Below are 13,614 nucleotides of genomic sequence, written 5' to 3'. Positions count from 1 at the left end.
GAAAAGGGGAGGGCAGAGAACTCCTCCCGCATCTGTTGATTCTCAATTGCCTTCCACTCCATAAACTTCCATAATGTTTATGCCAATGTGGCATATTTTGGAGTGGTATGTCCTCATCCCCTTCAATATCAAATTAAGAGTATTTCTAGCCAAGAAGAAGGAAATGCAGAGGCAAAGATTGCATCAAAATCTGAATGCAAATTAAATCCGATTTTGCTTTAGGCTTCCACCGGCATTATTTCCTACAAATATATTTGTGAGAATATACATTAACTTTAGATCATCATAAATCAGAGTTCTCCAGCTCAATCACAAAAATAGAACCTCTCAAAATAAGAGTCTTCCAAATCTTCCCTACCTACACTCAAGTTGAAGAAGAATCTGCCACCCCTAAGACGGCAAAGAGCTGAATGAGTTGAAAAGCGACAATTCCAGAAGAATGCAAAGGAGGAGGTGCTCACTTCCTCGGAAAGCCTAAGGGGGAATTCTCGGAGATCTCAGGTCTCCCACCTGAGGGGGCCAGGGGTTCCCAACATCATTTAGGCCAGTAGTGAAAGCACGGAAGTTCAAAAAAGAATTTACTTATGTGATAAATGGGAACCGATTCAGGGTTAACCCCTGTGATCGTCATTTAGGGCGGCTCACAGGCATTCTGTTTCAACTTCTGCTGACCACGTGACTTGCTTCGGCAAATTAAATGTAAGAAGACAAAACACAGGTCACTTTCCAGGGAAAAGCTCAAAGAGACAGCATACCGCTCCCCACATGCCCTCTTCCCTCCAGATGACCCTGGGAACCCCCTCTGAAGCAGGGTTTCCATCAGCCTGGGTCCCTGAGCAGCTACCGTGAGCAGCGCACTCCCACAGCATCAACGGATGGTGAGTGGTAGATGGAGAGTGCGCAGAAAATATTTAGGATGTTAAATCATCAAGATGTGGGGGCTCCTTGTTACAGCAGCCTAAACTGGCCCATCTGACTGAGTCTGTTCTACAGTTACTTGCTTTTGATGAGTTAATCTGAGTCCAAGCAGGGAAGGGTGGGGTCACAGCTGGCCCGCAGCTAAGAACTGTGCTGGTCACCCACAGGCATGCGCTCTATTCTGTGGGTGCTAAGGAAGGGGGAAGCCAAGAATTACTAGTCCAAGCTGGCTCTTGGGTAAAAGTTAGATGTTTGGGGAGACACCATGCACCCTTTCAGCTCATGAGGATATCACATACATTAAATATGAGCTCAACACCTACTAACGGCTCCTGGAAATGAGCCTCCATACATAACAGCATCTGCAGTCTATTCCTCATCAAAGACTTACATTTTTAGAAACCACTTTGTGTGAACGTCTTCAACTGGCTCTAAGTCAGTGGGTTTTCAAATCGAGCTCGAAGAAACCAAGGCACTTTCAACAGAGCACCTCCCTTTTTTAAAAGCTACTTTACGCATATGATTTTGTTTGAACAGAAGTCTTCATGACCAAAACAGGCTCTAAGTGTGGCAGCTTAGTGTTCGCACCAGCAAGCACCACACCAGGCGTGAAAGACAGCGCTGAAACCAAAGAGGCCAGCTTTCAAGGTGGCTGAGCTCAGCCACAGCTAGAACTGGAGAAGTGGCCATTCCGGATGAAAACACAAATAATAAACCCTGGTCTAGGCAAAGGACTAAACACATTTATAATAATAATAAACATCACTGTTATTACTACTGTCACCATCTAGCATACTATATATATTTTTTTACTACTCGATTTTATTTTATTTCATTTCATTTTATTTTGCTTTTTAGGGCCATGCTGCGGCATGTGGAAGTTCCCAGGCTAGGGGTCGAATCAAAGTTACAGCTGCCAGCCTACCCCACACCCCACACCCTCTACAAGCAGACACGCAGATCTGCAGATGCTCAATTGCCTTATATAAAATGATGTGTTGTATTTGCATATAACCTATGCATCTCCTCCCATATGCTTTAAATCATCTCTAGATTACTTATAATACCTAATACAATGTAAATGCTATATAAATAGTTGCCAGCACATGGCAAATCCAAGTTTTGCTTTGGGGAATTGTCTGGGATTTTTCAAAAATATTCTTGATCCACAGTTCATTGAATCTACAGGTGCAGAAGCCTCAGATACAGAGGGCCAGCTGTATCGCTTATACTTTATAGATGAGGAAACCGAGGCAAAAAGAGGCTAAGAAATAGCTGTCAGAGCTAACTTTCAAACCCAAGGAATGGAACTGCACACATGCTTTAACCACAATGCTATAAAAGAACCCTGGGAGTTCCCATCATGGCTCAGCAGTTAACGAACCCGACTAGCATCCATGAGGATGCTGGTTTGATCCCTGGCCTCGCCCAGTGGGTTGAGGATCTGGCGTTGCCATGAGCTGTGGTGTGGGTCGCAGACGCAGCATGGATCCCACATTGCTGTGGCTGTGGCAGGTGAGTGGCTACAGCTCCAATCAGACCCCTACCCTGCGAACCTCCTTATGCTGCGGGTTAGGGTCTATTAAAAACAAAAACAAAGAACTCTGAGTACCTGCTTTCAAATGCAAACCTGGAGTCCTTATTCCTGGTCAGGCATATTAATGAATAAGACATTAGTCGTGCAATGGCATTGGCTCAAGTCTCAAAAATACATTTAATGAGAGTATTCCACCCTTGGAAATATTGACCACTAAGGCCTCACAGAGGATGATGAAACAAATCAACATGCAAGGGCATTACAAATCTGTTATTCTTCTTAGTCAAATGCCCAAGAACTTTGCAAATTCCTTGTAAGTTTTTTATCTTGAAGACAAACATTCAGTAATACAAGTACACGGCTCATTCCTTTTATGAAGAAGAGCAGTATTAATATCTTGCAATGCTCTCTCTATTTCTCAGAAATGTTCTGGCCACCTTGGAACCCAGTTTAACTTTCACAGGAACACATAGAGATCCCACTAACATCAACAGATTTGTCTCTTGGCTGCTCCATTCAACTGCAGCCAGATGGAAAATGAAAAAAATGAGGACCGGGCTGGGCCTATTGTCAAAGACACAAAGGAGTTATTGAGCAGAAATAGTCTAAAGTCTTACCCAGCTGCTATGACAGCACCAAGAATGATGGCAAAGACACTGACAATGATGTTCAAGGAATACTGTTTCCTGTAATAAACAAATAAATAGTGGGCAGATAGATAGGAAAGGAAGAAGGGAAGGGAGGAAAAATATAGATTATATTTTAAAAATAAACTGAAAATAGACATTGTTAACAGTTTTTTTTGGGGGGGTTGTTTTTTATCTTTTTAGGACGGCACCTGCGACATGTGGAGGTTCCCAGGCTAGGAGTCCAATCGGAGCTGTAGCCACCAGCCTACACCAGAGCCACAGCAACGCAGGATTCGAGCCTCGTCTGCAATCTACACCACAGCTCATGTCAACGCTGAATTCTTAACCCACTGAGCCGGACCAGGGATTGAACCCACAACCTCATGCTTCCTCTTCAAATTCGTTTCCGCTGCACCACAATGGGAACTCCTGTTAACCGTTTTAAAGCTAAAATCTAATGGACAAATGCTTTACATAAAGAGAGCGCTAAAAGTATCTGCAGGTAGATTAGTAGATCAGAACAAATTTTCTTTACATCTTTAGTAGTTGTTTTAATATAATAATAAACATATTTCTCTGTTCTCACTAGAGAGACGCTGGGACAAAATGCATAAGAGCTATGGCCGTAGGTCTAGCTGGTTGGTATCAAGCAACCAAAGATTAAGATAAAATTCAATAGCACAACTTAAAACATTGGGCCATCATCCAAATTTCCTTGTTAAATAATCCTCGCATCAAAATCAAGAATCACCTTTTTGGACGTCAGACTGAGTATCTCTATGAAACATTTTTATAAAAATTAATTTATCCTGTATGAGACATTATAAAAATTAATTTATTATGATGTTACCTCATAATCATTGCATCCGAACAAATATCCCTGATTTTCTGCACTCCTATCCTATTCTACCTATGAGGACAACGCTTCCTCCTGTATTCCATAATCAGTGTCAAATCCATCTGGCTCAGGAAAAAGATTCACATCTATTGTGGGGTGGTTTTTTATAACTTTTCTACCACATGATATACTATTTTGTCTAATGGAAAATTATCATCAAAAACTACTCATTATATTCTTAGGGATTTATGATAGGACACTTCTTTTAAATGAGTAAATCATTTGTCCTTAAGTTATTGCTACCAGCACTTCAAATCAGCTATCTGGCAAGAGGACTAGATGTTGAGGATTTTCTAAGTAAAAATAATGAGGGGGTGAGGGAAGAGGACACCAGAGGAGAAGAAGAAAAACAAACAAACAAAAAAATCACCCAAGTATGATGGTTTCCAGGAGTAAAGTAAGTGGAATGGTAAATTTCCTGAGTACGGTGAACATCGGTAAGCTGTCAGGAAAAGATTCAGGTATAGTAACATCAGACACCAAGCATTTTTTAAATGTTTTACGTTTTAAGTAAGCCCATTCATTGTCCAAATTAAACATAAGGAATCAACCCGACTTCTCACATATGTCACTAACAAGTCATATGAAATAATAAAAAGTAGAGATTTAATAAGCTCATGCACTTCTACGTACTAGCAATTAAAACATCCTATTATCCAACTGCAACAAAGACGGTGGCTGAAACCACAAAGATGGTGCTAAAGATTATACACTATGTGAACCAATGTAGCTTTGACCAATCAAGCTGGGACTATGGATGGACAGTCTTTAAAGGGTCCTACCCTTGGACTTAATTACTTCTTGTTGGGAAATTTATCCCAGGGTAATAAGCCAAAGGAAAGGAAAAAAACCATGTGCAAAAACATGTTCATGGCAGTAGTATCTTTGGGGAAAACATCAGCACCAATCTAAATATCAGACAACAAGGTAATGATTAAAAAAATTATGATGGAGTTCCCGTCGTGGCGCAGTGGTTAACAAATCCGACTAGGAACCATGAGGTTGCGGTTTCGATCCCTGCCCTTGCTCAGTGGGTTAACGATCCGGCGTTGTCGTGAGCTGTGGTGTAGGTTGCAGATGCGGCTCGGATCCTGCGTTGCTGTGGCTCTGGCGTAGGCCAGTGACTACACCTCCGATTCAACCCCTAGCCTGGGAACCTCCATATGCCGCAGGAGCAGCCCAAGAAATAGCAAAAAGACAAAAAAAAAAAAAATTATGATAAATCCACTTGAGGGAACATTATATGCTAGCTAACTCTGTAATACCAAACTTTAGCACTCTTGGAAAACAGTTTGGCAGTTCCTCAAAAAGTTAAATACAGAATGGCCAGCAATCCTACTACTAGGCATAGACCCAGTCAATAGCAATTCTGTTCTTTCACCAGACTAAAAATCATCTTTTTCTTTCTCTCATACCCGACATGTTATTCATCCGGATACTGTGTTAGTCCGTCCTTTGAAATATATCCAAACACCCAGATTGTGGCCTCAATCTCACACTAAATATAACCAGGGGATCCTCAGAGAAATGGCAGGAAAAGTTCAAGATAAGCCTGGGATTTCATGGGCCAGAAAACAAGGAAGTAATCAAAGACTACTGGGGCCCTAGAACATGGGAGCCAGCTCAAAGAGGCTCCCACTGACCTGAAATGATACAACTTGAACATCAAAAAATTATTTATATAATGTATTAAAACATCAAGTAAATGAAACAAATAGATCAATGAAACAGAATACAGAGCCCAGAAATAAACCCACACAAATATAGTAACTGATCTTTGACAAAGGAGCAAATACAATTCAATGAAGAAAGACTATTCTTTTAGGAGTTCCCACCCTGGCACAGTGGAAACAAATCCAACTAGGAACCATGAGGCTGTGGGTTTGATCCCTGGCCTTATTTAGTGGGTTAAGGATCCAGCGTTGCCCTGAGCTGTGGTGTAGGTTGCAGACTCAGCTCGGATCTGGTGTTGCTTGTGGCCCTGGCGTTGCTGTGGCTCTGGCGTGGGCCTACAGCAACATCTCTGAATAGACCCCTAGCCTGGGAACCTCCATATGCCTTGGGTGTGGCCCTAAAACAGGTGCAGCCAAAAACAGAAAAAACAAAATGGGCAAAGGGCATAAGTAGACAGTTCTCCAAAGACAAAGAGATGGCCAAAAGGCACATGAAAAGAGGCTCACTATTGCTAATCATAGTTCTGCAAGTCAAAACCTCAAATCAAATCACCTCACACCAGTCAGAATAGCCATCACTAAAAAGTCTATAGGATATAAATAAACAAATAAATAAAAGATCAAAAAAAGAGAAATATAAAAAAATAAAATAAGTAAAATAAAATAAATGTCTATAGGGAGTTCCCTGGTAGCTCAGTGGGTTAAGGATCCAGTTGTCACTGCTGTGACTCAACTCAGGTTGCTGCTATGGCGCAGATTTGATCCCTGGCCTTGGAATTTTCACATGCCATGGGTGCAGAAAAAAAAAGTCTGCAAATAGCAAATGCTGGAGATGGTGTAGAGAACCCTCCCATATTGTTGGTAGGAATGTAAAGTGGTACAGCCATTGTGACAAACAGTGTGAAGGTTCCTTTAAAAAGTAAAAATAGGGTTACCACATGATCCAGCAATCCCACTCTTCAGCATGTATCTGGAGAAAACCATGCCTTGAAAAGATACATGCACCCCAATGTTCACAGCAGCACTATCTACAATCGCCAAGACATGGAAGCAACCAAAATGTCCATCAACAGATTTGAACAGATTAAGAAGGTGTGGTATATACTACTCAGCCATAAAAAAGAACGAAATGCCATTTATAGCAACATGGACGGCCCTAGAGAATATCATAGTAAGTGAAGTAGTCAGCCAGAGAAAGACTGATATCATATGATAACACTTGTATATGGAATCTTTTTTTTTTTTTTTGTCTTTTTACCATTTCTTGGGCTGCTCCCGCAGTATATGGAGGTTCCCAGGCTAGGGGTCAAATCAAAGCTGTAGCCACCGGCCTACACTAGAGCCACAGCAACGCGGGATCCGAGCCGCGTCTGCAACCTACACCACAGCTCAGGGCAATGCTGGGTCCTTAACCCACTGAGCAAGGCCAGGGATGGAACCTGCAACCTCATGGTTCCTAGTCAGATTCGTTAACCACTGAGCCACGACGGGAACTCCCACGACGGGAACTCCAACATTTGTATATGGAATCTTAAAAAATGATACAAATGACCTTATTTACAAAACAGAATTAGACTTAGACATAGATAACAAACCTATGGTTAGCAAAAGGGATAGCAGGTTGGGGTGGGGAGGTGGGGTAAATTAGGAGTTTGGGATTCACATACACACACTAGTGTATATAAAATAGATAAACAACAATGATGTACTGTATAGCACAGGGAACTACAGTCAATATCTTGTAATGGAAAAGAATCTGAAAATTCAGAATTCCATTACAGGTTTTATATATACATAATATTATATATTATATTATATATAACCAATATAACTATATATGATATTGTATATTATAGATATTTATTATATACATTATTATATATTATATTATATATGTAATTAATAGATATATTGTAATCACATTGCCATATGCCTGAAATTAATATAACACTGTAGATGAACTACACTTCAATAAAAATAAAGAAAAAAGATGAAGTTCCAGTCGTGGCGCAGTGGTTAACGAATCCAACTAGGAACCATGAGGTTGCAGGTTCCATTCCTGGCCTTGCTCAGTGAGTTAACGATCCAGCATTGCCATGAGCTGTGGTGTAGGTTGCAGACGCGACTCGGATCCCGAGTTGCTGTGGCTCTGGCATAGGTAGGCGGCTACAGCTCCAATTTGACCCCTAGCCTGGGAACCTCCATATGCCACGGGAGCAGCCCAAGAAATGGCAAAAAAAAAAAAAAAAAAAAGAAAGAAGAAAGAAATAAAGAAAAGAGAAAAAAGAAAAAAGTGCCAGAAAACAGTGTGTCCTCCATGAGGTGATGCAGTAAAAGAACCAATAAACTAATCTGGCCTGAAAAAATGGAATCTGAATCAGATCAAGCCTCGAAAACTAATTGCCAGTTTCTGGAAAATATGAGCGATAGAGGAGCACACTAGAGGACACCACATATAAGCAATCTCCCTTCCTTCCTTCCTTCCTTCCTTCCTCCTCAGTCTCACTTGCTGAAAGCCCCCAGGGTACCCAAGAAGCCCCTGTCTTGCCTCTTCTGCTAGGGAAGGAAGTATGGAAGGACACTTGTCATAAAGATGGTTCTAAGATCACTAAAAAAGGAGTCCTTCTCTGCGAAGCAGAGACCCCCCAATGCAAGAGCTGGGCAGCTCTCAGGGTTAACAGAAGCCATCTCCACCGCTGCAGGTGAACCGCTGCCAAGAGGAAACGTGGCAACACCTACCCCAGGAAGCTTTAATACAAATGTGAGATAACTGGGGAAAACTGGTTGGTGCAATCCCAGAAGGAAACAACAAAACAACTAAAATGTGTCACTAGAAACAGTATTGCATATTTTGTTTTTTGCAATTAACCACAATCCGTCCTTTTCAACAAGAGGGAAAGGCAACAGGCCTAATTCACCTTTCTCCGTTTTATATGTCCTTTCTCCCTCTGGTCTACTTCCTACCCGCCTCTTTTCCACTCTCCCCATACAAACAGCTTTTCTTCCACTTCTGCCACCCCTTGCACAAAATTTTCTCATTATTCATGTCTCTGTCATAAGGTTGGTGAGCCTCATGTGTGTTCGTTAGGCTACATATTTCACACCACATTTTCTGGTTTATAGGATGGCTTAGTCTTTGTACACTTCCATTTCATTTTTCTTTTCTTTTTTTTTTTCTTTTTTTAGGGCTGCACTCTCGGCATATGGAGGTTCCCAGGCTGGGGTGGAATCGGAGCTGTAGCTGTCGGCTTACACCACAGCCACAGCAGCGCAGGATCCGAGCCACGTCTGCGACCTACACCACAGCTCAGAGCAACACTGGATCCTTAACCTACGGAGAGAGGCCAGGGATCAAACCTGAAACCTCACGGTCCTAGTCAGATTCGTTTCTACCACCATGACAGGAACTTCTCATTTTCATTTTTATAGTGTCTTTCAACACAAGTAATCAAAGGACCATAAAATAAATGCAAAGGCAAATATCAGAAGCATATAGCACACATTTGAAAATAATATCTATCATTCATATTTCCCTGTACCTAACCTGACCTCTGCCAAATCTGATAGAATAGTCCTGCTTTTATAAAACTGCGATGAAACCAAAAGTTAGGCAGAACCATATTCATATAAATAAATCTTCCTGCATAAATCACACCTTCTCTATCTTGATTTCTACAGATCTTACATTCTATCTTCAGACTTGGACATAAAGAAAAAAAATATCAGTTTTTTAACATGACTTTAGCATTATCGGGTTAAATTCAAAACTCCACCTTATTTTTTTAATTATGAAATATTATTGTCCTCTATGTGTAGCCCAAGCAATATCTTAAAAAAAATAAAACTTGGCCCTTGTGACACTAATGAGTGAAGAACCTTCAATTAACCATCATCTTGCACTCTACCTTAATTTACTTGTGCTCCATAATCCGCTTATGTGGTTTCCGATGTAGAGAAGAGGCAGAGGAAACAGCTTCAATTAAAAAAAAAAAAGGAATATTTGGTTAGAACTCCAATAATATTTTCCTTTTATAGATAAAAACAGCGACATTCATTCCCCATGGGTAAGCAAATGGTTCTGAGTTCCTTTCCTTGCAAGGACTGTGAGTTCTCCAAAATCCAAAATCCAGAACCCAACACGGTTCCTCTACGGGACCAAAGCAGTTAGGTGGGCAGCAATAATCTAATCTAATCGTAATCTTTGTACTGGGAGTCAGAGGGGGTGGGGCAGAGGGGGGGCAGTGCTGGCTAGAAATGGAAATTTTTTTTTTTTTATGTCTTTTTAGGGCTGCACCTGCAGCATATGGAGGTTCCCAGGCTAGGGGTCCAATTGGAGCTACAGCCGCCGGCCTACACCACCTCCACAGCAATGCCAGATCCAAGCCGAGTCTGCAACCTACACCACAGCTCACAGCAACACCGGATCGTTAACCCACTGAGCGAGGCCAGGGATCAAACCTTCGTCCTCCTGGATGCTAGTGAGATTCGTTTCCACTGCACCACGATGGAAACTCCAGAAATGGATATCTTGATCTTGCCCACATTAGTAGACAATTTCCCTAAAAGAAAGCTCTGAAAAGACACCTCTCTGGAGTGGAGACCCCCTGGCTAGGTTGGTGAGTTGAGGATGGGTGTTTACAGTTGTGCATAAGGTTCAGAAGGCCGTTGAAAAGGTGTGCAAACTTCTGTTATGATTACATGCACTTTTCTGGACAAAGGCAAAGATTTGTATCTCTCATTGAAATGTCACGCTGTTGGTGATGCAAAAAGTTGTGTATACTGGTCGCATTACTTTGTAGTTACTTTATTTGTCTTAAAGGCCTAGATTAATTAAATATCTACCAAGATCAAACAAGGACATGCTATAAAATTCAGTTATAATGACTGTTGTACACATATAAATGTAATAAAATTCATTGAATAATTAAAAAAAAACAAGGTACCCTATACTTGAATTATGTTTACCGGACTCTGAGCTCCTGAATTATTTTCTGGTTGTTAAGAGAAATAGTGTTCAGAACAGAATGAAGAAAGAGACAAAATATAAGACCTAGTCTTCCAAAAGTAAATATATGTATTTAAATGTGTGTGTGTATATATATATATATATATATTCATGAGGTCAACGGTAACTTTTGAGAACTTTTTTTTTTTTTTGGTCTTTTTAGGGCCACAGCATATGGAGGTTCCCAAGCTAGGGGTTGAATCGGAGCTATAGCTGCTGGCCTACACCACAGCTACAGCAGTGCCAGATCCAAGCCATGTCTGCAACCTGCACAACAGCTCACAACAACGCCGGATCCTTAACCCACTGATCGAGGCCAGGGATCAAACCTGCATCCTCATGGATGCTAATCAGATTCATTTCTGCTGAGCCATGACGGGAACTCCACAACTTTTTAACTGACATAATATTCCATAGCCATTAAGGTGAGTCTGACATTTCTTTTTCCACTAAAAAAAAAAAAAAAAAAAAATTAAGCATGCAACTCTGATAAGATAGCCTTTGAAAGATTTTTAAATACTATGGGTCATCTATAAAAAAAAGTTCCAGAATTTTATTAGGAAATATGCTCAAGAAACATAAGCAAGATAATAGATTTGGGACCTTCTCCTTTATTCATCAACATTGTGAGTGAAAAATGCTGCCAGTCAGTAAACAAAGGATGTTGCAGCTGTCAAGCCACTACAGTGCCCCTCCCACAATGAGTCCCGAGGGGACTCATTGTGGAGGCAAACGGGCTGCCTGATGCCAAGCCCTCTGCCACCACAGCCACTTGCAATGGTGCACCCTGAGGGGACTCAGCACAGGAACAGGATACTGTTCCTAGACGACTAAGGTGCATATTAAAGAAATGATTTCAATGAGGCCAGACTCTTGCATCTTCCCACATATAGAAAATTGCTAAATCCATTAACTGGAAGTATCTGGTTTTCTTTAATGAACAGTAGTCTTTCGAAGTTCTGACTACTTGGTTTGTTGCAAAAACTGCTACATCTTGGCTCCTCCCTAACCTCTTCAGAGTAGTCTCAGAGCTATCTGAAAGGTTGTAACCTGGGCTTAAGTCCTCCGTTTTGTCCAGGAAATAAAACACATTTCTCAAATTTTAGGTTGTGCAATTTTTTTCCCCCAGTGGACAACATTCTTTTTTTTTTATTTCCCCAATACATTATTTTTTTTCTACTGTACAGCATGGTTACCGAGTTATACATTCTTTTTTCTCACATTATCATGCTCCATCATAAGTGACTAGACAGAGTTCCCAGTGCTACCCAGCAGGATCTCATTGCTAATCCATTCCAAAGGCAAGAGTCTGCATCTATTAACCCCAAGCTCCCAGTCCATCCCCCCCCCCGCCCCCGCTTGGCAACCACAAGTCTATTCTCCAAGTCCATGATTTTCTTTTCTGTGGAAAGTTTCATTTGTGTCATATATTAGATTCCAGATACAAGTGATATCATATGGTATTTGTCTTTCTCTTTCTGACTTACTTCACTCAGTATGAGAGTCTCTAGTTCCATCCATGTTGCTGCTAATGGCATTATTTTGTTCTTTTTCATGGCTGAGTAGTACTCCACTGTGTATATATACCACTTTTTCCTAATCCAATCATCTGTAGATGGACATTTGGGTTGTTTCCATGTCTTGGCTATTGTGAATAGTGCTGCAATGAACATGCGGGTACATGTGCCAGTGGACAACATTTCTGGTTAACAGCATATAACTAACTCAACAATGACACAGCTGGTAATATTACAGCTTTAGAGGCTGTTAGATATTGAAAAGAATCAGTTGCCCCTGTTTCCATATATATTCAAAATGAAGCCAATACCGACTTCTAGTTTCTGGTAACCACAGGCTAAATTATTTCTGCTAATTCCCCTTGCTGCAAACCATTTAAAATGCTAGATAAAATAATTTAAAACCTTCATAAAAGCCTGAAAGGACTATGAAGACAGTGAGGAATTCCTAGGTCAAAACTAAAGGGAGAACAGAAACCCAGATAGAAACAGCTGAAGCCAGAAGACAGCAGCCATCTTTGAAGTTCCGCCAAAGTTTTTTTGTTCTCCTTTGCAGATAAACAAAAATTAAGAGTTTAAGCAGATCATCAGTAAAGTTAATTCTAAAAAAGTTACTTCATTCAGGAGTTCCCATTGTGGCTCAGCAGTTAACAAACCTGACTAGTATCCATGAGGACGCAAGTTCGATCCCTAGCCTCGCTCAGTGGGTTAAGGATCTGGTGCTGCTGTGAGCTGTGGTGTAGGTCACAGACGCAGCTTGGATCTGGCGTTGCTGTGGCTGTGGCATAGGCTGGCAGCTGCAGCTCCAATTGGACCCCTACCCTGGGAAACTCCATATGCCTTGGGTCAGCCCTAAAAAGAGAAAAAAAAAAAAAAGTTACTTCTTTCAGGAGGAAAATGGAAAGTGTGAGATCTGCCATTGTCTGTCTACAGCTACATGGACGCCCTAAGCCAGAACTGCCCAGTTGAGATCTCCCCGAATTCCTCAACCACAGTCATGCAATAATTATTATATGAGTCATTGAGTTATACAGCAAAAGGTAACTAAAACACAGATAAAAGATATCTAAAAAAAAAAAAAACCTACAGCAAACAACATACTTAATGATGTTCCCATCGTGGAGCAGCGGAAACAAATCCGACTAGGAACCATGAGGTTGTGGGTTCGATCCCTGGCCTCGCTCAGTGGGTTAAGGATCCAGCTTAGATCCTCTGTTGGCATGGCTGTGGTGTAGGCCAGCAGCTGTAGCTCCGATTTGACCCCTGGCCTGGGAACATCCATATGCCTCGGGTGCAGCCCTAAAAAGCAAAAAAATTTAAAAAAAAAAAGCTTTCCCATTGAGGTCAGACAGAAATGCCCAGTATTACCATTTCTATCAACATTACACTGGCGGTGCTATGCTATAAAGTAAGGCAAGTAAAAGAAATAAAAGTTAG

The 13,614-nt window shown here is 41.2% G+C and overlaps 1 protein-coding gene across 4 annotated transcripts in view; it reads right to left on the bottom strand.

The window, feature by feature from the left end:
- Window positions 1-13,614, bottom strand: part of SLC35D2 (solute carrier family 35 member D2) — a 51,280-nt gene that overhangs the window by 19,169 nt on the left and 18,497 nt on the right. For 2 of the 4 annotated variants that reach the window (XR_002336107.1, XM_021063996.1), the window contains exons 4-6: window positions 9,561-9,628; window positions 4,353-4,424; window positions 3,073-3,141 (exon numbers count right to left, since the gene is read on the bottom strand). Coding sequence is in view for 3 of the 4 variants with exons in the window: in XM_021063996.1 (XP_020919655.1) it covers window positions 3,073-3,141; window positions 4,353-4,424; window positions 9,561-9,628 (209 nt within the window). In the remaining variant the exon portion in view is untranslated. The remainder of the gene's footprint in view (window positions 1-3,072; window positions 3,142-4,352; window positions 4,425-9,560; window positions 9,629-13,614) is intronic. The other 2 variants (XM_021063997.1, NM_001244362.1) reach the window with 2 other exon arrangements.

Source organism: Sus scrofa, chromosome 10 (assembly GCF_000003025.6).
Source record: "Sus scrofa isolate TJ Tabasco breed Duroc chromosome 10, Sscrofa11.1, whole genome shotgun sequence".
NCBI lineage: Eukaryota > Metazoa > Chordata > Mammalia > Artiodactyla > Suidae > Sus > Sus scrofa.
This window is presented reverse-complemented; position numbering and strand designations above follow the sequence as displayed.